The 21,282-nt window shown below is 39.7% G+C and overlaps 1 protein-coding gene across 5 annotated transcripts in view; it reads right to left on the bottom strand.

Moving 5' to 3' along the window:
• LOC111867383 (rho GTPase-activating protein 45) overlaps window positions 1-13,758 on the bottom strand; it is a 34,959-nt gene extending 21,201 nt beyond the window's left edge. For 3 of the 5 annotated variants that reach the window (XR_002843339.2, XM_023857183.2, XM_023857214.2), the window contains exons 1-7: window positions 13,566-13,758; window positions 8,997-9,106; window positions 7,951-8,188; window positions 6,114-6,263; window positions 3,946-4,027; window positions 2,754-2,826; window positions 1,017-1,283 (exon numbers count right to left, since the gene is read on the bottom strand). Coding sequence is in view for 4 of the 5 variants with exons in the window: in XM_023857183.2 (XP_023712951.1) it covers window positions 1,017-1,283; window positions 2,754-2,826; window positions 3,946-4,027; window positions 6,114-6,263; window positions 7,951-8,170 (792 nt within the window). In the remaining variant the exon portion in view is untranslated. The remainder of the gene's footprint in view (window positions 1-1,016; window positions 1,284-2,753; window positions 2,827-3,945; window positions 4,028-6,113; window positions 6,264-7,950; window positions 8,189-8,996; window positions 9,107-13,565) is intronic. The other 2 variants (XM_023857206.2, XM_023857192.2) reach the window with 2 other exon arrangements.
• Window positions 13,759-21,282: the final 7,524 nt, after the last annotated feature.

Here is a 21,282-nt window from a genome sequence, read left to right as displayed (position 1 = left end):
ATTAGAGCAAATGCTGGATTCTCAGTAAAGTAGAAGAATGACATATTGAGTTAGCAAAAATTAAATTCTTCGAACAACCGGTTTGAATAACAAGAAAAGACAGTGTCCAAAATTAAAATATTTGACTGTAAGTTAGAGATGGATGTATGCTTGATGAAACTGACAGTAGCATTAGAAATGACAGGAAAAAGTTCAATAGGTGTCAGCGAATTGTCTACTTAGAGCCGTGATGGAATAGAGATCCTAGGGGTTTAGAAAGAACTAGAAAAAATGGAAAGACCACTGATGTGTCTTGCTTCAGAACAGGGAATATAGCATCCAAGCTGTGAGAAAGAAGATCAGTATTTTGAGTGGACAATACTGTTCAAGGGGCTTAGTAGAAATGATGGGTCTAAGAGAGGGAATATACGAGCATTTCCAATTGGAATGCATGAAATGCATTGGAAGTTGCAGCACCAGGGAAGGATCTAGCTCCGAAACTGCAACTCTGGGGTCTCTGTATTGAAGAGTAATGGTGGAGACGCTTGCTACATCCCTATCAAAGTGGTAAGGTCTAACCTACAATCAAGAATTACCTCATTTTTGTCTTGGTTGGGAAACAATTTACTCTGACAGATTCATCACGGTTTTCTTCAGCCTGTCTGAACAAATGCCAGGCTATTTACATTCAAATAAGCAGTGACTTACTACTGCCAAGAACCTTGCAACTCACTAGCTCACTACTATTACATAACTAATCCAACTGTTAGAGGATCAGTAACTAACACCAAAATAATAATGACAGTTATTGGCAACAATAATTCTGTATATCTAGTGCTACTTTGCAGCTTGAAGTCTTTTGTACTTTTGTTTCAACCTTCCAGCTCTTTTGATGCTGCAATGCACACGAGTTTAGATTCGTGTATGGAACTGTATCACAAAAGGTTACACAACAGTCTTCCTATAATAGCATGGGTATTTTGGGAATGGCTGCCATTAACATATTTGACATCCTTATTTCATGGATTTTAACTTACCTCTTCATTGATGAGTGGCCGAACAGTCATTGCAAGTTTACTTAGGTTCTTGGTATATTCCATTTCAATATGAGCACGTTTCTCCACATACATTATTATATCCTTAGCATACTTTGACCATAGTTTTGCATGTTGCAGTGCAAAATCCACTCCTTGTTCCAACAGTAGGAGCAGCCCATCAACTTGTTGAGGCGAGAGATTTTCTGGCTTCCTGTCCTCTGCAATCCCTCCTCCACATTCAGCATCTGATGCCAAGTTCTCACAAGACTGGAAATATAATAAAAAGAGAGCCTTCTGGTAGTCTTTTATTTAATGCAAATCTACCATGCACACACTGAGCAGTATTTTGTCAGGTAAAAATACATACTTATGGAGCTAAGACCTTCTTGAGAAACCATGAATTCTGCAGCTACTCAAGAGCTTCTCAGAACTTCATGGGACCTGAAGGTTCATTACAGTGTTCACAAGAGTCCTCCACTGGTCCCTATCCTGAGCCAGATCAATCCAGTCCATACCATCCCATCCTGTATCTCTAAGATCTATTTTAATATTGACCACCCACCTACATTTTGGTCTTCCTAGTGGTCTCTTTCCTTCTGGCTTTCCCACCAATTTCCTTTATGAATTCCTTTTCTCCCCCATTCATGCTGCATACCCTGCCCAGCTCACCCTCCTCGACTTGTCATTCTAATTATACTTTGAGAAGAGTACAAGTTAGGAAGCTCCTCATTATGCAGTTTTCTCCAACCTCCTGTCACTTCATCCCCCTTTGGTCCAAATATTTCCTCAGCACAGCATTCTCAAACACCCTCAGTTTATGCTCCTCCCTTAAATTTGCCACATCGAGAAATCTTACAGTCGAAAGTAAAAATGTTCCACATTGTAACATTCATAAATATATTTCGACATCTCCTGATGGGAAGACACAAGTCAAGTTGACTATATTTTGATAGACAGGGTACGGCATTCAAGTATACTTGATGTCCAATCGTTTGGGTCAGCAGACTGTGATATGACCACTACCTGATGGTGGCACAGGTTAGGGAAAGACTGGCAGTGAGTAAGCAAACAATGCAGAGTTCATATGGAATCTCAAGACATTAAACGAGGTAGAGGTTAAAGAGCAGAATCACATTTTGGAAAACTTAGACATTGAGGTGAATGTTAATAAAGCTTGGGAAACTATTAGAGACCATATCAAAATGTCTGCCAAAAAGAGAGTGTAGGTTATTATGAACTGAAGAAGCATAAGCCATGGCTTGACGAAAGATGTTCAAAATTATCAGACCAAAGGAAACAAGCCAAATTGCAGTGGTTACAGGATCCAAGCAAAATAAATTGGGATAATCTGAACAATACAAGATGTGACACCAGCAGGCATTTCAAGAATAAAAGAGGGAATATCTGAAAGACAATGATTAATGTACATTAGTAACACAATTTACTTTCATGCAATACTGATTTTGTTGTTATCTATATTTTTGAATGATTATAAGAGAGCTGAGTTTTCAACAGTGGTGGAGTTTCATACTGTGGCCTTCTGGATTATGACAGCATGTAGCCTGGTGAGTGAGTACGATTCATAGGAATATATTGCCTCAGTCTTCTATCTCACTGAGATTGCAGCCCGCATACCAGATTACATGAAATCATAGTCCAGAAGACCACAACATGAATTCCTTCATGTTGCTGCCTGCTTGAGGGGTATTTAAGAATACACAGTAAGAAGTGACATACCTTTGTCTTGCTGGATACAGAGCTGGATACAGAAATGTTGGTATCCAGGTCCCCCATCAGATATTCTGAAACCCTGTTAAGGAAAGAAGAAAAATCATGCATATTGGCACGGTTAGTAAACTTAGTTTTGTATTACATTTTAGTTTAGTCTATATCCCCTTAAAATATAATTTGCTTGCATGTGCTTATTAATAAAAAATATGAGCAGTCTGACAACACATATTGACAATATGTTTCCTACATAAATGAATACTTAAATTTATAAGAATCCCTTTTGTTCCTTTGCATGTGACAGACATGAGAAGAAGAGGAAGAAACAGTGAAAAATCTTTAAGAAAATGTTCCTTACATTATCACAGAAAATATAAAGTAAGTTTAATCTAAACAGAATCGCTAAATAAATCAACAAACAATTTATTGTATGGAATAATGATATTCTAACAAAAACTGTTCATAAATTGAAACCATTCTATTGGAGGTAAAAAGTTGTTTAAGTGAAATATCAGCTTCTTTCTGTGGAAAATCTTCTGTGGCTTGAAAAAGGTCAAATAATTTTACAGGTGCCATATAAAAAAGCAATAAGTATGTTATTTTACTGTTACTGTCACCAAAGTCTTGGGTGAGCTTAGCAAAATGCTGTCAATAGGAAGGACATCTCGAGTCCACACTGTGTGTTCAGACTTCTTGCATATCAGATCATGTATATCTGGAATCATTCATTGGCAGTTCAACAGTACAAGGATCTCTGGGTTTTCTCAAAAGAACATTAATATTTTATGTTTATGCTTGGAAAAGTACAAATTGTCTTTATTAAATTCTCAAATATTCTTAAAGGAACAATACATACAATACATAGTGTAACTGTTCTTTATATTACCTATTTACAGCTGTGTTATTTCTTTGTATATTATTTTTGTGTTAGTATGTTTTAGTGTATTATATGAAATATTGTTGTGATTGATAGAAACAGTGTCCTTGATTACACAGTGATATTTATTGTACAACTGCTACTATTGTACTCATTTTTAATAATGGACTACTTCTACATCTGTGGTGACTTGTTATCACCTTTATGGATTACTTGAAGTATCGATTAAATAAATAAATGCTTAGAATTTATCAGTCAGCCAAGGTTATTCAGAAATGTCCCATAATTTTAGAGAGAAGAGACTCTTTTAATTTATTTGTGTACCTGCTGCTGAAAGCTAAAGCTAGTTGGTCAATGGATTCGAAGAACTCTTTTCGATCCAGCTGCTCACCCTCATAGTTGTACCCTGCAAACAAACCATGTTCATATTCTCTTGCTGAAAATCATTTCCATCATATGCAGAAATAAGTGTGATGACTTTGCACTCACTCCAAAGACTATTCGATAATGTGAATGCTGAGGTTGGAATAGACCATCTTTAAATGGTATAATTTTGGGATGGCATATAATAATGAAGTCTGGAGTTGTGAACTTTATTATAAAACATCTTTGAGCCGATTGTCTAGATAGTGTGGAACCCTCAACGTCTCACAACCCTATGGGCCTTCACGGCCTGGTACAGGGACAGCTTTACTTTTTTACTCCTTTGACTGTTGTTAATCATTGGCTTCCCACTGCAGCAGCTCGGGTTCAATCCCGGATCTGGTCAAGTGAGATTTATGGTGGACAAAGTGGCGCTGGGCGGGTTTTCTCCAAGTACTTCAGTTTCCCCTGCCAATCTTCATTCCACCAAATTCTCCCTCATTATAATCACCCAGGCAGGTTACAATAGACCAATCAGTGGCTGCTGTGTCGAGTGGACCCAGTTGGACTCCACCCCCCACTAAGCGCATTTCATTTTAATTTTAATATAATGTATGAGTAATTGATTTCATAATTCAGTGAAACTCCATATCATATATGCAAGACATATCGCTTTTGAGGCTACACACAGGTTACAAAATACAATAAGCAAAAAGGTAAAGTTGTCCCTGTGATCAATTAGCTAAAAACCATGTCATGAAAGATGCATGTGGGTATGAAGGTTTAACTGGAACATATTGACCTAAGCATTATATGGAGATGAGTATTCAGCTTCACACCCCGGTACCCATTGTAGAGGAGGCTGAGTGTGCCCTATAACTGATTGGGATGATGTGGAGAAGTGACAAATCTCTTGCCTCTACTGGGAACTGAACCCCATAAGAACTAGGATATAAAGTAGCTCCAGGACATGAAGCTGGCTGAGAGTAACAGCAGGACTGCCTACGCTGATTATTAAAATTATGTTTTTCTTAAATGTTTCAAGTGACTTCCAGAATAAGTACTTCAAATAATTTGTCACACTTCCACCTAAGTTGCTGTTCAGAATGTAATTCTCAAAGAACTGAGGAAGATGTTAATACAAAGGAGAGTCAGTAAATAGGTCACAAAAGGTAGTAAAGCAGCTGTAATGGGTGTAATAGGTTTTCTATATATATCGTTAGGTAGCAGCACAGGCTAGCTGCATGTCAGTCTAGGTAGGAGACGCACACATGTGCATGTTCAGAGGCTGGTTCCAGTAGCCAAACCGGCGACCGCGCTTGAGGAGTATACTACCGAAGTGCAAAGGGACTCAAAGCAAAGGATATTCATAAAAAATGTTTCCTATTTATGGTGGGAAGTGTTTCTCACGTAAAGTGGTTCACAACTAGATTGAGAAATTCTCTCAAGGACATTCAAATGTTGCAGATGATGCCCGACCAAGTGCGGAAGTGGCTGAGACAAGAGTCAAAAGACTTCCATGCTGCAGGTTTTGACACAATGGTAGTGACGAGACAAGTGAATCGATGTTGGTGGAAGTTATATTGAGAAATATGTGTTTTTTTTTCCAGTTACAAATATCATGTGTTTTATGTTTTATATCCATTTGTGATCTGTTTACTGACTCTCCCTCTTATATGCATAGAGACTTATACTAGTCCTCTCTGCCAGAGGATCTATTAAAATTAATCAGAGACCATTTAAGTTGGGTGGTAGTACTATTTAAAGGACACTGTTACCTAAAATGACACCTTTTCAAACTGGGACTAAAAGATGACCCCACTTGCGAACGGTGCCTAGAAAAAGATGAATCAGCCATAAGCATCCTATGTGATTGTGAGGCTATAGCTTATTTAAGATTTTGCCACTTGGACCAGTTTTTATGGAACCAAGTGACTATTATGATGTCTCCATAAACAAAGTCCCACATTTCATTCAAAGTGTAGGATTGATACAGGGTTAAAAAAAAAGAGGAAGCATAACAGATCATTGAAGGTCGCAGTGCAAGGGCCAGAAGGGCCCACCCCTTATGCATTTACTCATTCCCTCTTACATACTTAACCAGATTGAAGACCACCAAAACATTTTACCTTTGACTTGCTGTATGAGAGTCCCTGCAGTTACCAAGAGTTCAGTGGACTGCAGGGCTGGATACCTCTCCAGGACACTTCTCAATATTCTCAATATCTCTCCAAGTCGTTCATGAACTGCTACACGTAGGGTGTCACTTTTGTCTGAAACTATCTTATATCTCAGCATTTCATATTAGAGTTGTATTATATTTAAGCCATGAATATATGTGACTGCAAAAACGCTCTGTCTCAGCTGGAATTGGTGTTCTCTCAGTGGTGATTATAAGGAGTTACTGCCTTCTGTGGGGTAATGTTATGTGGTCCAGAAGTAAACTAACATTCCTTCAAAATTTTGGTGGGCTTCTATTAGACTACATGGCATTACATTCTAGAAGCTAGCACTCTTTATTCTACCTTACTGCTCTTTCTTAGATTTGTCCTTCAATATTGCCCATACATTTGTACAGTATTTCTCCACAGTACTTAATTTGAAGCATGAAGTTCTTATTTTCTATGATATATGCCAATTGTCACTGCTATACATACCTTGGAATATTTTAATCTTGGGCAGGAGCAAAAGTTCTCAGGAGCATCTGGAGAGCTCCATAATTCAACAAACTTGATGAATTAAAAGTACTCTGGACATTATACAAAAAGGGATGTCAAAATGAATGTATATTTTGGCATGAAGAATAAAAAAGATAGTGGTCTCACCTATTGTACCCAAAATTAAGACAGATGCAATTTGGTATATGGTTACCAAAACTTCCATATTATTTCTCCAAGATTCTTATTGTCAAAGAAATCTCTTCCCCATTGATGTGCCTACCTTATTTTCCAGCTGCTGATTGATAAAGTCCATGATGAATATTCAGTTCTGCTGTCACCTGTGTTGCAGTATTTGGCCATTTTTCGAAAAAAAAAAACCTTCTCAAGGTATGACGATCTATTTCTAACAATTTTGATTTTCCTCCTCTAGTCCTCTTCGCTGATGTCTTCCCATGATTCATGTATGCCGACATAACCTTAGAAACTGTCCTCTCGATACACCTAATAATGTGGCAGTTTTTGTCACAGATGTTCACCAAAACGCGTACCAACGATCTGTCCTCTTTTAAAATCGAACAAGTATCCATTTTTCCGATTCTTTCACGGTGCCTGTCACTCAACACAGTCACTAATACAGTGACTATGGCTCGAAATAATGTAAACAAACAGAACAGAAGAACGTTATGCCAACTGAAGTTCTTTCATGGTAGCCAACACAAATGCTTGGCACAAAAGTTCTAGCTTGATTTTTATTGTGATTTTATTCTTATCTCCCAATGATGGAACCTGTTGTCAGGTGTTTATAGGCTGTTCTCTACTGACCGGTGTTTGTCCAGTGATTGAGACTAGCTCTTTCTAACGGGCCCAACTGAGTAGATCTATCCTGCTCTATCTGCCTGAGGATGGAGACAGATCCAGTCTCCGAAACGTTGTGGTTTTGGGTCTTGTATATCCCAGACGGTGGACAGGGTCCAAAATAAGCCTAATAGTCCTGTACAACATTAATACTGTATTATATTTTTATTAACTTTTCAAGCAAAACTTTTATTTCACAGATATGTATTTGTACTTGACTTGTTCCATATACTGTGGTGTCAACCTGAACTTGGATTTACGGAATGTAAATAAATACAAATCAAGAGATATACATTTCCAGTTCCACTGCGGCTGTGGTGCCCCTCAACAACCTGACACAGTTTTCTTGTTGATTTTCTTATTCTCCAAAAGCTTAGTTATGGTACTAATATTGGCATAAAAAATACGGAATCAGGGTCATATGTATGAAATTTTAATTTGAAAAACTTACCTCTGTCTGCCCAGTCAGGATGGAATATCTTTCGAAGTTTTCCAAGGGACTCCTTGAAATTACGTACATCATGGGTGAGGGCAGCTATTTCTTCTTGTTCCACTAGAGGGCTCTCCATGCTGCCCTCAGAGCTGATGCTGGCCATTGAGATTGAACGGGGGGAACTGATGGCACCTCCCAGCATTCCGCTGTTAGTGGTACTATGCTTGGCTCCATCCATGCTGTGCCTTCAATGTTCCTAATATAGAAATATTTATGATGCATAGAGTTTCATACAACTTGTAATTTGTGTGATTTGTTCATATATCATCTTAGTCACAATTTAGATAATTTCTCATGTGGGTGAACTGAATTTTAATTCTGTAGTTCAGCACCCTGTTGCAAATCTTTAATTAAATGTCTATGTATCCACAGTCTGTAAATAATGCAACAATTATTTATTCATCATTTAACACTTAACACAACATGTTTTGGACATAGATGGCCATCTTCAGGTGTACTAATGCATCCAAACTGTTACACTGCTCTGATGTTCGCCAAAGCTTGGCATTGCAGTCCACTTAAAAATAACATAAATAATTAATTAAAATCCAATAAAATTTTCTATTAAAATTGTTTTCATAAAATTCTATTCCACCTCATAGGGGGCGTAATCCACTTGTTTAGAGCTATGTGATTATTCCAAAAGGTTCGTTTCTGCAGCTTGTTTTTCTGCTTGTTAGCTGTTGTTCTACGTCTGCCCTCTGTAACAGACTAGTGAAGACAGCACCACACGCTGCTAGAGGGAACAACACAAAAGCAAGGGGCATATTGAAGATTGCAGATTCTACATGATTTTGTGTTGGGTATTCTGAACCCAATTCATGGAGAATCCTAATCATATTTACACCAGGGATGGCTAAATCAACTGCCTTCATGTGCTATTGCCCAGTATCTCTGGGCAAATTCGAAAAGCATCTATAACAAACAATGACTATCCCCTTCTTTTTCTGACTGAATAACACAATATTGTTATTTAACTTAGAAACAAGCAATGCACTTTGTACCTATCCAAAATCCAGTCACTCTTCTATGGGTGGATCAGTTCCAAGTGCTCTAAAATGCACATTATATTAATTACACTTAAGAATGTGACAGGCTTTCATCCATCACACACCTGAAATTCAAATCAGAAACAAATTCATAAAAAAATAGGTCAACATAACAAAGATGCCAAGTATAGTGACACTACTTTACAAACAATAAAATCAAATATTGCTTTAACCCCCCCCAAAAAATAAAACTTAAGAATAAACTAACCCCTTCACTAACTCGGTAATAGGGAATATCATCTTCTTTCTCTTATAAAACTCTGAAAGATCCCTCTGCTATTGTTGATTTCTTAGGAGAGTGATTCGCAAACTATGCTGTTTTTGGGGTGCAGATAAATGAATTTTTCTGATAGTGGAACTGATTATTAACACCATCTTCATTAAAATTATAAATCCAAATATTTTTTGATACTCAACAAGTAATATAAGGGGCAATCACATGAAAACGGGTCACCACGCATAACTCACACGGCGCTCAAGTTGGTAACACTGGAATTTGCTTATGGTACGAACATCTGCTGGGGACTCGGGAAAGCACAGTGACAACGTGCCCTTGCACACTAATCGTTTGTTTATTGTGCTGGAAGTAAGGCTAGCCCTACGTGTGGTCGTCCAACATCAGTAATGGAGGCGGGTAAAGAAGAGCAACGAAGAGGAGTGCGCTTTTTGACTGCTGAAGGAGGAGGAGGAGGAAAAGAAATTCATCGTCGCGTGTCTGTTGTTTACGGCGAACAGAGCATGTCACGTTCGCGTGTGCTGGCGTGGCATAAGGGGTTCCGAGAGGGACGTGTATCACTGCAAGATGATGCTCGACCAGGACAGGTTCAACGTGTCATCACTCCTGACGTTATTGCTGCGTTGGATGGTCATATTCGGGCAAACCGACGGATCGCTGTGGAAGAATTTAGTCTTTTGATGGGAATAAATCATGGTTCCGGTACACGCCACTGTGACCAAACACCTGCTGTACCGCAAAATCTGCGCGCAGTGCGTTCCACATCAACTCACGGAGGAACAGAAGACTTAGAGAATGGCTGCATCACTGGGTCACTTGCAACGATACCATGATGAAGAGTACGCTTTTCTGTCCCGTATGGGCACTGGGGACGAAACTTGGTGCCACCATTTTGAACCCGAGAGCAAACAGCAGAGCCAACAGTGGAAACACGTGAATTCTCCCCCACCGAAGAAATCCAAAGCCGTACACACAAGTTCCGGTAAAGTGATTATGACTTTCGACTGCAAGAGCCATCTCCTTGTCGAATTTCTCGGGCATGGGGCCACAGTCAGTGCACAGCGCTATGAAGACACTTTGCAGAAACTGAGACGTGCCATAAAGGCAAAACGCCCTGGAATGCTATCGAACGGCTTTATCCTTCTTCATGATAATGCGCGCCCCCACTGGCAACTCTGTGAGGAATATGCTACAGAGATTTGGTTGGGAAGTGCTTCACCATCCCCCTTACAGCCCAGATCTCTGCCCATGTGATTTTCACATTTTTGGAGACCTGAAGAGAGACATCCGTGGACATCGCTTTGCATCGGACGAAGACGTGTGTGGCTGGGTAAAGATGTGGTTCCGTAGGCAGCCCACAGGCTCTTTCAAGGATGGGATTGATCGTCTTATCTCCCAGTGGGACAAATGTATTTACAGTTTTGGAGATTACTTTTGAGGTAAGAAATGTTCTTTAATATGTTTTGGCTTCTGACCTGTTTTCATTTTACTGCCTCTCATATCTTGTTTTAAACATGGATGACATTGGAAGTAGGCCTGACTTCTGACAGTATCTTTAGAGTAACATATTTTAAGATGTATTTTAATGTAATTATACTATATAATCATGTGGAAGAAATCCAGTTTCCAAAATTTAGAAACAAGTAGTTTATATTTTGGGTTTGACTTATGTAATGTGCTGATATTCGTAAATAAAGAATGTCATTATTTGAAACAGTCATTTTTCAATAATTATGACTCCTATTTTGTTGAATTTTATGTTATAAGAGGCGATCACGGTAGCCAAGCGGTCTAAGACATGAACTGTCTTCGCTCGTTTGGAAGCAGGGATCGTGGTTTCGAATCCCACACAAGGTATGTGTTTAGGTAGAGGCCTTGCGGGAAGCTGATCACTCGTCCAAGGTGTCCTGCCGTCTGTAAAATGATCAAAATGGGGGGGGGGAAATGGCGACACCCTAAGGTATGTTATAAGAAGAACGGATTATGTAGGTTCTATTATGACACAGTATAGCTTAGGAGGTATTTTTTTTTCTTTATTGCTAGTGATGTGGGACTAAGTCCCTTGCACTGCGGCCACTTCTGGCCTGTTGTACCAGCCCCAGATGATAGGTGAGGGTGATTGTGGAGCAATTGGTGGAATGAAGATTGGCAGGGGAAACCGAAGTACTCGGAGAAAACCTGCCCCAGCGCCACTTTGTCAACTACAAATCTCACTTGACCAGACCCGGGATCGAACCCGGGCCGCCGCGGAGGGAACCCAGCGACTAACCGCTTGAGCTATGGCGCGGCCAGCCTAGGATGCAGCTCCCAGCGTATCGGGGAACTTCCTGCCTCCGTTTCCACAGACTGCTCCAGAACACCGGTAAACACCTAGCAGGCCACAAACTCTCATAAAGCTGAAGATCGCAGTGACGAAAGCTGCAGTCTCATGCAAACAACGACGTGCAGCTCGGTCACCAGGTGTCTCTGCATATTCATTGCGAAAGCCCAAGATGAAGACAGCAGCGAACTGATGTAGTTGCATTTGCCAGTGACAAAGGTAAAATCGGTGATTGGCCTCGATATCGGGTGATAAGCGCATCTGCTTTGGCATTCCGGACTTTGTGGTTCAAATCTCTCTCCGGAGGCGGGCTATCCTGACTCAGGCGTTTCTTGGCATTAACTTAGTTTCCTCAGGCACATGTCAAGGTAATATCTCAACTAAAGCTAACCCGCTTCCTTCACGTCCTTTATAATTCAATGTAGATACATAAATACATACACAATCAAATTTGTGAATTATGAAATTCCTGGACTGGAATAAGGGCAGATTGGATGCAATTTCTCAGTACTCACAATCACTGAAAGCAAATGTCATGCTGTGCCCTCTATTTGATATTTACATATCGCCAAATATAGACAGAATTTTAGATTGTGGACATGCACATTATTACTCATGAGACAATCTCAGTGGTTTAAATGGCCGATATATTTATTTCTTCTGTTTTTTTTTAAATAGATATTACATTGTTGCAGAGTGAGATGAATCCCAGATTGTACTTTGGACATGGGAAAAACGAAGTGATCATGGATAGTATTTGGGTGGATGAGGTACGAATTTCTTAGAGACAAACAAACAAGCGGCCTCAAAATTAATAATAATGGTTATAATAACTCAATATAAAGAAAATAAATAAACCAAAATTATATTTCTTGTGAAGGCAGTTGCATGTTATCCAACGCGTTCAATTAGGGTCATTGTATCAAAGTGAGACAGAAATTACATGGATAAATTATGTTAAACTGTGTACGTTCAGACAAATATGAATTGGGTATGAAATATTTAATAAAATTCTCATGGAAGAGACGTTTGGATGAATTTTGGATAGTGTCTATTCGCTACTGTCATGACATTCAAAGAAGTCCTTAATAAAATTGCGTGAAGAATGACAGTAAAATACGTCACTTATTTAGGCAAAGTTAACAGTCAATTAGTTTGTCACTAGCATCTATCTAACTGTGCTGAATTGGAGATTAACTAGTAGCCTTATAAGTTATTTCTGATGGGAATGCTGAAGTAGATGAGTTGTCACAAAAAATCCCTTAACTGAATGTTTTCCTTTTTGTCTTCCATGTTTTTTAATATGAAAGCTTAAGCCACTGACACTTGGTAACATTGGCCCGCACATCCATCTTTTGACACGTCATACTGAACAAATGACTTCTGCCTCTGTCACTTACGATACACATTTCGCTGTGTGATAGTCTCTCGACTTCAAAGCGTTATTTTGCCATAAGCCGTGGACTATTGAGTATTAAGGGACAGTTATAGACAAATAATGTGCATATTTCCTATTCTCAAATTTATTTTCATTTTTGCTTATATGTTCTGCGTCATTCATCATTTTTGTGAAAAAAACCTGAGACTTCATTTAACAACTCGGAAACCTTTTCCGAAAGTAGAACGTTTGCATTTCATCATTAACTGTTTCTGATGTTGTTTACTGTTATCAGATCATTACTAATGACGACTAAACGCAATCATGATATCTCAGTGTGTTTTAACACGTATTGACGTTGTGTGAGAATTATTTTCCATCCTGAAGGAGACAGAAAATAACAACGAAAATATACACACAAGTTTTATATCTCACGTCTTGAATTCCCGACTTCTTCAATAATTTGCACTTACCGTGCTGACGACAAAATGATGTCACACACACACACACTCACGTGAGCATACATAGAGTAGCATGAAATCCTTTGAAAATTTTTGTAAGCAAACATAAATTTATCAAAAATAAACTAACCGTTTCTCTCAAGTTGAAAATAATTTTGGCTTATGAGGGTGTAGTTCACCTCCAGATCTCCACATTTTACTGATGTAAAACAAGCACCAATTCCTGAAACTCTAGAAAGACTTCATAAATCTGTGACATATTTCCAAGTCTCGTTAATCTGAATAACACAAAACATTAAGAATGCGAACCCTAGCGGAGACTGACTGGAGCAGCTAGCCTGACGCCTCTCTTCCTCGCCAGGTCTATCTTTAGACTCATGAAGCAAGCAGCACGCTCCGCGAAATGGACAAATATATGTAGCTCTCGTATTTACTTCTACCCTTTTATAGTGAAAAGGGTATAGTAAGAGAGAAAAGTACTTGCTGGCACAAAATACGAAAATGAACCACAATTTTGCCTCAGGCTTGTAAAAATATGGGTTATTACGGTAAGAAAGTGTGCAATGAATTGCCCCGTAGGAAATTATACACATCATAAATTTATATGAGACATTTCTGCCGTTATACTTTTATATTTTGGCGTGTATCAGTGACTAAAGACGGAGTTCGGATTGGGAATTGGATTTATTGACCACTTACTGATCGTAACTACAATTAATTGTAACACTTCCAAGATTGCTGTAATTATAACACATAAATAAAGTCTTCTAATCACATGTTAAGTTTTCTCAGGCCGACTTCTAATTCTTCTTCTACTACGAAATTAGAGTGGCTATCTCCTATCGAGAACTGACTGATTCGTAGCGCCGACTGTCTTCAAGATAACTCCTCTGCACGGAGCCCACGAAAAGCTCCATCTTCTTTTGTTATGGGTGCGTGTTTACAGTTTCGTTACCTGGCAACAGACGTCCTATTGTTCCGAGCGTTTGCTTGGCGCGGACCATATAGAAAACACAGCTTCCCCTATATTGTCACGTTTTTAAGGGGTGTTTACCGGCCGTCGCATAGAAACGGCCGTTCTTTGCCTGTATTCGTTTCAGTGAGAATGTTTACGGACATTCCTCTACTGTTATAGAAACGGCCCATATGCCACAGTATTGACATTGAAGAGGAAAAAAGAAAGCCATCGAATATAACATATAGTGGTTAGAAATTTAATTTGATGCATAAATTATGCCTTACATGTTTCAGCCATATAAAGCCATCATTAGAGGCTTGTGTGTTAGAGAGATCGTATTTTTTTTTTCCTTGGCATTACAGCCCCAGTGGGCCTAGGCCTACCTCCATGAACTTCTCCGTTCACTTTGGTTTTTCTAGATCTTACACATTCGGTAGGACTCCTTGGGCGGGTGATCAGCTTGTCGCAAGGCCTCTACCTGTACACAAACACAGAAAAACGCACACACACAAACTAAACATCCATACCCTGAGTGGGATTCGAACCCACGATCCCGGTTTCCAAGCGAGCGTGACCGGCAAAGTAATCATATGGTATACATTAATTTCTAGCAGAAATATATATATATATATAAATCCCTTTGTAACTGAGAGTACAGATGCTTCATTTTTCAGGCATATATTTATTGCAAATGGACTTTGTAATTTTTATAATTGTGGCTTCTATTGTTGCTCTTTCTGTTCAGATTTTGTGTAGCACTTCATTCCCCATTCACCCCTTGCTGCGGTGTGGGGTGTGTTGTGATCACATGTAAGCCACATTTTATGCCAAACGTAAAGTTTTTAAGTATGCTATATTGCATTTGATGAGTTTTATTGCTCTATTGTTCAGAACTCATTAGGTAAATTCCTGTTATAAATAATTAAAATGCCATCTACGTATCTGTAGTAATCAATGATTTGATGTTTTTCAAGGATTTTTTAGATGACCGTGTGTTCCAAAATTGTATAAATGTTTCCGCAAGTATAGCTGAAGTGGGTGCACCCATAGCTAATCCATTGTGTTGTTTATACAAGTGACCGTTAAATTGTATGTAATTTTGTTCTAAGATAGTATTAATTAAGCTAAGTGATTCTTTTTTATCTTCTTGCTTAGTATAGTAGTTGCAATCAAGGATATCTTTTATTATTTGTTTTACCTCCATAGTTGGGTGGGGCACGTGGTAACGTAGTTGGTTGAGGCATTATGCTACAAGCCGGAAGGTCGTGGGTTCAAGACCCGATGAGGTCATTGGATTTTTTTCAATTGACCTAATCCTGGCAGCCGCACTATGGCCCTGGGGTCGACTCAGCCTCTAACAGAAATGAGTACCAGGAATATTCTTGGGGGTAAAGGGCAGCCGGTGCGTAGGGCTGGCAACCTTGCGGCCGTCTATGAGCCGACTGTCTAGAAAATGTGGGAACCTCAACATCTCACAACCCTATGGGCCTCCACGGCCTGTTACAGGGATATATTTACTTTCCTTTTACTTACTTTACTTCCATAGTTGGGATAGTTCTGTATATATTGACAAGGTCAAACGAACAGTTTGGTGTTCGTAAATTGTTTCTAATTAACTCCCTTCAAAACTGGATTGATTAGGACATACATGGTAGCAACCACTGAGCACACCTTCCATCAGGAGTGCAGTACCCATTGCATAGAACAGTCCACAGTGCTGTGGGGTTCCCTAGAACTTGTCTAGTCTAGTGTCAGACTTCCGATGCCTGATATCCTTGCAACACGTTAGAAAAATTAATGGTATGCGCAATATGTAGCCAATGTTAGAGAACACATGGTTGAAGTCACTCAGTAGTCCGAACAGATGTGCACAGAGGAAGATGTAGTAGCACAGATCCTGATTCCCTCCCTGGTACAGGACCAACTGATAGGTTAAGACAAGCTGCACAACTGGTGGGCAATGGAACGCAGCAATAATGAGGAGGTTCCAAAGGTACACCTGTGATTTCTTGTGGAATTTGTGAGTCCTTGCATGCCAGGTCCACAAGAGTTACAACAGTTTTTGTTTCGTCACTATTAGCATTGTGGACCACGTCAATGCCAATCCCATCAAATATCAAATAAAAGTGACATCTTGAACTCGTCAGACTACTGCTTGCATCATCTGGCAGACCATTATCCAGTGGTTGCTGACAACACTGCATTGCATGCAGAGCGTGTAGTTGGTGCGATGGGTGGTGGTGGTTGGGGATATGTCAGCTGGGCAGTTGAAGGTGGAGGTGGTGCAGCTGTCGGTTTCACCTCAGGATTGACGTTCTTTGGGTAGGCAAGGGGCGGCCAGGAGTTCTCAACACGTTGCTGCAGCTAGGCACCCATGGCAGACATGGAGGCATCTGTGATGAGTGCAAGTGGCATAAATGTATCAAGGTGTGCCAGTAGAGTGGTATGTGACAAACTGTAATGTTTGTTTGAATCTGGGCAGTTCACACAGCTGAATACAGGATTTGTCAACACTGAATATGCTTTAAGGCTTGTATAAAAGATTGCTTTTACTATCAGAACTGCTTCCAGTGTTTAAAAAAAATGTGAATTCCTTCTTGTTATTCTCTCAACAACGTCAGTTCCTCCGCTCGTCTAGTGAAAACATTCCAATTCCATTCAAGGAATGAAGCAGGCCATTTCTTGTTTGTGGGAAAATTTATGATTGACACTCAACTTTTTGGCAAAGTGATATGTTAGCTGTTTGTTCAGTGCACATCCTGCAGCTCCTAATTGTTGAACAGGCTTGAACAGTCATTCTTTGTTGGCTTGCCCAAAAACACCATGCAGGCCATGACCTGTTTTTTTAAAGTTCCCACTCGCAGTTCAACAACATGAAGTGCTTGCAGAGATTCCATATTACCATTCTGCCTCCCTCTATCTGATTTCCTCAGCCTCTATTCTTTTTACTGCTTCCTGCAGTCTCTCCAGACCACTAACCTCATCAACTGACCTACTCTTTCCATTGGCACTTCAGTGGCATTTCAGTGTCTGTAATCTGCAGGACATATTGCTATACATAGTTGTATTTTACGTCTGCAAGAATAAAATATTTCACAATGCATGGATATCTTATTGGGCCATAGCTCCAAAGATGAGGGAGAGATGCAGCACTCCATCATGTAACTGACAATACAATAGAATTATCTCTGCTATACAAATATTGTGATGTGCTGCCTAAAAGCCGGACTATGGAGCATATTTCAGTGTTCAATCCTGGTCAATGGATATCATTTCCTAGGCAGCGGAATGGACTGCAGCATTGGAATTCTAACAGTAAGTTTCCACGGTTACAATGAATTGTTTGAAGTGTTGTATGACAATGGGAAAACCAAACTGTTGAGAAAGGTGTTCCATAAGCGGTCCACAAAGGACCTATTTAAGGGGGTTGAATGTACCAGACAGTTAGTTGAGTTCTGGAAGTTGCCGAGTACAGTTCAGTTCGCATTTGACCATAGAAGAGTAGCCAGTAGTCAGTTGGCTTTGACTACAGTAGAAGCAGTAATTGTGAATAATTGTATGTGGAAGTGTAGAGGAGATCAGCCAATAAATTTATTTGCTAAATCCGAGACCCGTGTAAATTTATTTGTCATGTTATATAGGCAACACGCAACAATATGTTGAAGGAAAGAGCCTAATGAACTGACAAGAGTATGACAAATTATTTTAGTGAACTTATTTGATGTAAAAGTGATAACAGAGTTGATGTTTAACAGATTTCTCGCACTTCTAAGGGTCTCCATTATAACACAATCAGCTCAGCACCTTGTGTGAAACAACTTTCACATGACTGTCATGTTAGCTGAATGACAGTGTCACTGGATGTGCCTTCATGTAAGAAGACAAAGTTATCAAATACTGCCTCCATAACTTTAACGGTGTGTACACAGCTGAATATGTCACCTACCAAGCTTTTCTGTTCATTCAGCAACAACCCTCACACAGACTCCCTAAGTGTCCTGCAGAGTCTCCAAGGACAGATGCTGGACGATCTGGTTATTTGGAGATTCTGCAGCAAGTGTTCCACCTCCACAACTCATGGAAGGCCATCGATGCTGCTGTGAAAGAAGCACTCTGCTTGGAAGTTCAACCTCAGACTGAGACTTAGGTAGTGATATTTCCGCCTATCTTCACCACACAGTTTTGTCATCATGGTAAAATGAATGGACAGAGACAGATGGCAACAAACTATGAATGGTGAAACCAAATGTGTAGGTGTGGTGATCCTCCCACAGCGTCACTGGAGCTGAGTAAGTTATGGTCATGTGCCTTTGGATTGGTCAAACTTGTCCAGCACACAGTCATCTGTCAAAAGGTGAACCAGCACCCGTCCATAACCACTGACATCCCCCGCACTATTCCACACATCATGCAGGAATGCCCGTTTTATGATCAGAAAGGAAAAACATTCTATTCTTCTGGCACAATGCAGGACATCCTAGGAAATGATTTCAGTAACATATCTAACATTGGATATAATAACATGTAGAACATGGGCAGTCTACGTAACAACTTCTAAACAATTGTGACCTAAAAACCAGGTGAAGAAATGTTGGATTTTAGGTCCATATAACAGGACTATGAAGAGTATGGTCTTCTGACCTGTGATGCCATGTACTTCAGAGAGCTAACCATGTCACCTGCTTCTGTTCCTTTCTTGCTTGACTTACTCTTCAACCCTGAAGATGGAGGCAGTACATTCATCTGAATGATCAGGCTCTCTCTGAACTACACAGTATCAAAACCCAGAAGACAATATTCTTCAAATGGAAATGGCACTTGTAATTTTAAGAAGTACTGAAGTTGCCACATTAAGTGGGTCCCTTGTCACCATGGCATGGCGAGTCCTCGGGCTGTGGCCGGAGGAGACAGCCTTCGAATATGGAGTGTAGCTACAAATATATAGAATAAGCAGTTGCTGACAGATGACAAGGAATGGTCCTCCAGCTTGGGGGTTGGGTGTGGGGCTAACAACTCCTCACCATAAAAATAAGTTGGTTACGAAATGCTATAAAGGGCCTAGGACTTAGATGGATTCCTTGGATAGATGGCTTAAGATATGGAAAATGGATACGATACTTCATGCAGGGAATGCAAGAAGACTGTATAGGGTATGTTCACTCATAACAACTGCAAAAGGAATATCAAAATGTAAGTTAGATTTAGTGGGAGTCCAGGAGGTCAGATGGGACAGGGGTGGCACTGAACCAACAGGCAAATATACATTTTTCTATGGAAAGAGGAATCAAAATCATNCGGTTAACACCACATTTACACGGTGCCAAATCCCAGAAGACTGCTTTCTTCATAGTCACCGCCGTGAAAGCCTCAAATCTTACATGAATTAGGTAGTTTTTTCTACATAAGATAATCATGTAAGCAGTTAAGAGGGTTGAGTTTGTTAGTGACAGAATGTTGTTCATAATACTAAGAGGTCGCTGCTGTGATATCATTGTTCTGAATGTTCATGCCCCAACAAAAGATAAAATTGATGATACTGTCATATGTATTAGTAACTAATTACATGGGTTCTGGATTGGATGAACGGGTTTATTTACTCCTTATACACACCACCAGTAATTACATGTAATTATAGCGCTATCACTATTTCTACACTTCATAGTTCACTGTTACACACATACACACATACACACACACACACACACACACACCAGTTGTCTCCTGGTAACATAATTAAAACACAGGAACTGTAACAGTTTCACTGAATTACACGCTCCAAATATTATACATAAAGTCCTCTTTTCGCAGCTGCACTCTTGCAACTAATTCTTAACTCTTTCCCACGACAGCTTCGTGTCCTTGACTTATGGTTTCTCAGCTGCAACTACTTGCAAACAACACTCTGTTGTCCCGTATAAAACTTCAGAAAGGACCACGCATAAAAAACACCTTCTATTATTGTAGATGTGTTTACAGTTCTGTTGCCTAGCATTAGGCAAGGTGAGGACCACACTGAAAACACACGTCACGTGTTTGCTAAATCACCAGTCCACTGGCGTGCTGACTGCTGCCTCACATTGAGCTATAACATTCGTTCTATTGTTGCGTGTGCATATCGCAGGATGTTTATTGAGCCATTGCCTGGCAATGTGTTGGCATGTCAGAATATGTAGAACAGCTCCTACGAGGAACTAGAATGTGTATTCAATAAATTCCTTAAATACGACACGAATTCTGTTAGGAGATTTCAATGCCAAAGCAGGTAGAGAAGACATTTTCCAACCAACAGTTGGGAGTGAGAGTTTACACAACATTACTAATGATGATGTAATCACATTGGTAATCTTCGCCACATCCAGATATGTAACTGTCGAAAGTACGATGTTCCCACATCATAACAGGCATAAAATTACTTGACTCACAATTAAATTTACTATATTTTGAGAGACAGGAGATGAGATTCAAGTGTACTCAATGTCTGATCATTCAAGGTAGCAGATTGTGATGCTGGCCATTATCTGGCGATGGCAAAAGTTAGGGAAAGACTGCAACGAGTAAATGAAATTCATCAAGGCAGTGTGCAACATGCCGTTCTGTGTGTAAGATGCAACAGACAAGTGGATCTGTCGGGAGTTAGCAGCACTACCTAGACTCTGATGATCACGAGTCCAGGTACACCATACCACACTTAACCTCAAAATCAGAACAGTTTTTTTGTGAAATACTACAGCATATCATTGCAAATATAATCTGACTCGTTGCATATAAAGAACTATTTCACTTTTATTATCAAAATCAGAATATTATACTGGTTTTAATGCTCAAATTTTGAGTTTGAAAGTTAGCCAAGCTGATCTGAGAACACTTTATTTTCTCTACAACTAAAATT

The sequence above is a fragment of the Cryptotermes secundus genome, unplaced genomic scaffold (genome assembly GCF_002891405.2).
Source record: "Cryptotermes secundus unplaced genomic scaffold, Csec_1.0 scaffold477, whole genome shotgun sequence".
Classification (NCBI taxonomy): domain Eukaryota; kingdom Metazoa; phylum Arthropoda; class Insecta; order Blattodea; family Kalotermitidae; genus Cryptotermes; species Cryptotermes secundus.
Note: the sequence above shows the minus strand (reverse complement) of the source record. Positions and strands in the feature narration are given on the sequence as shown.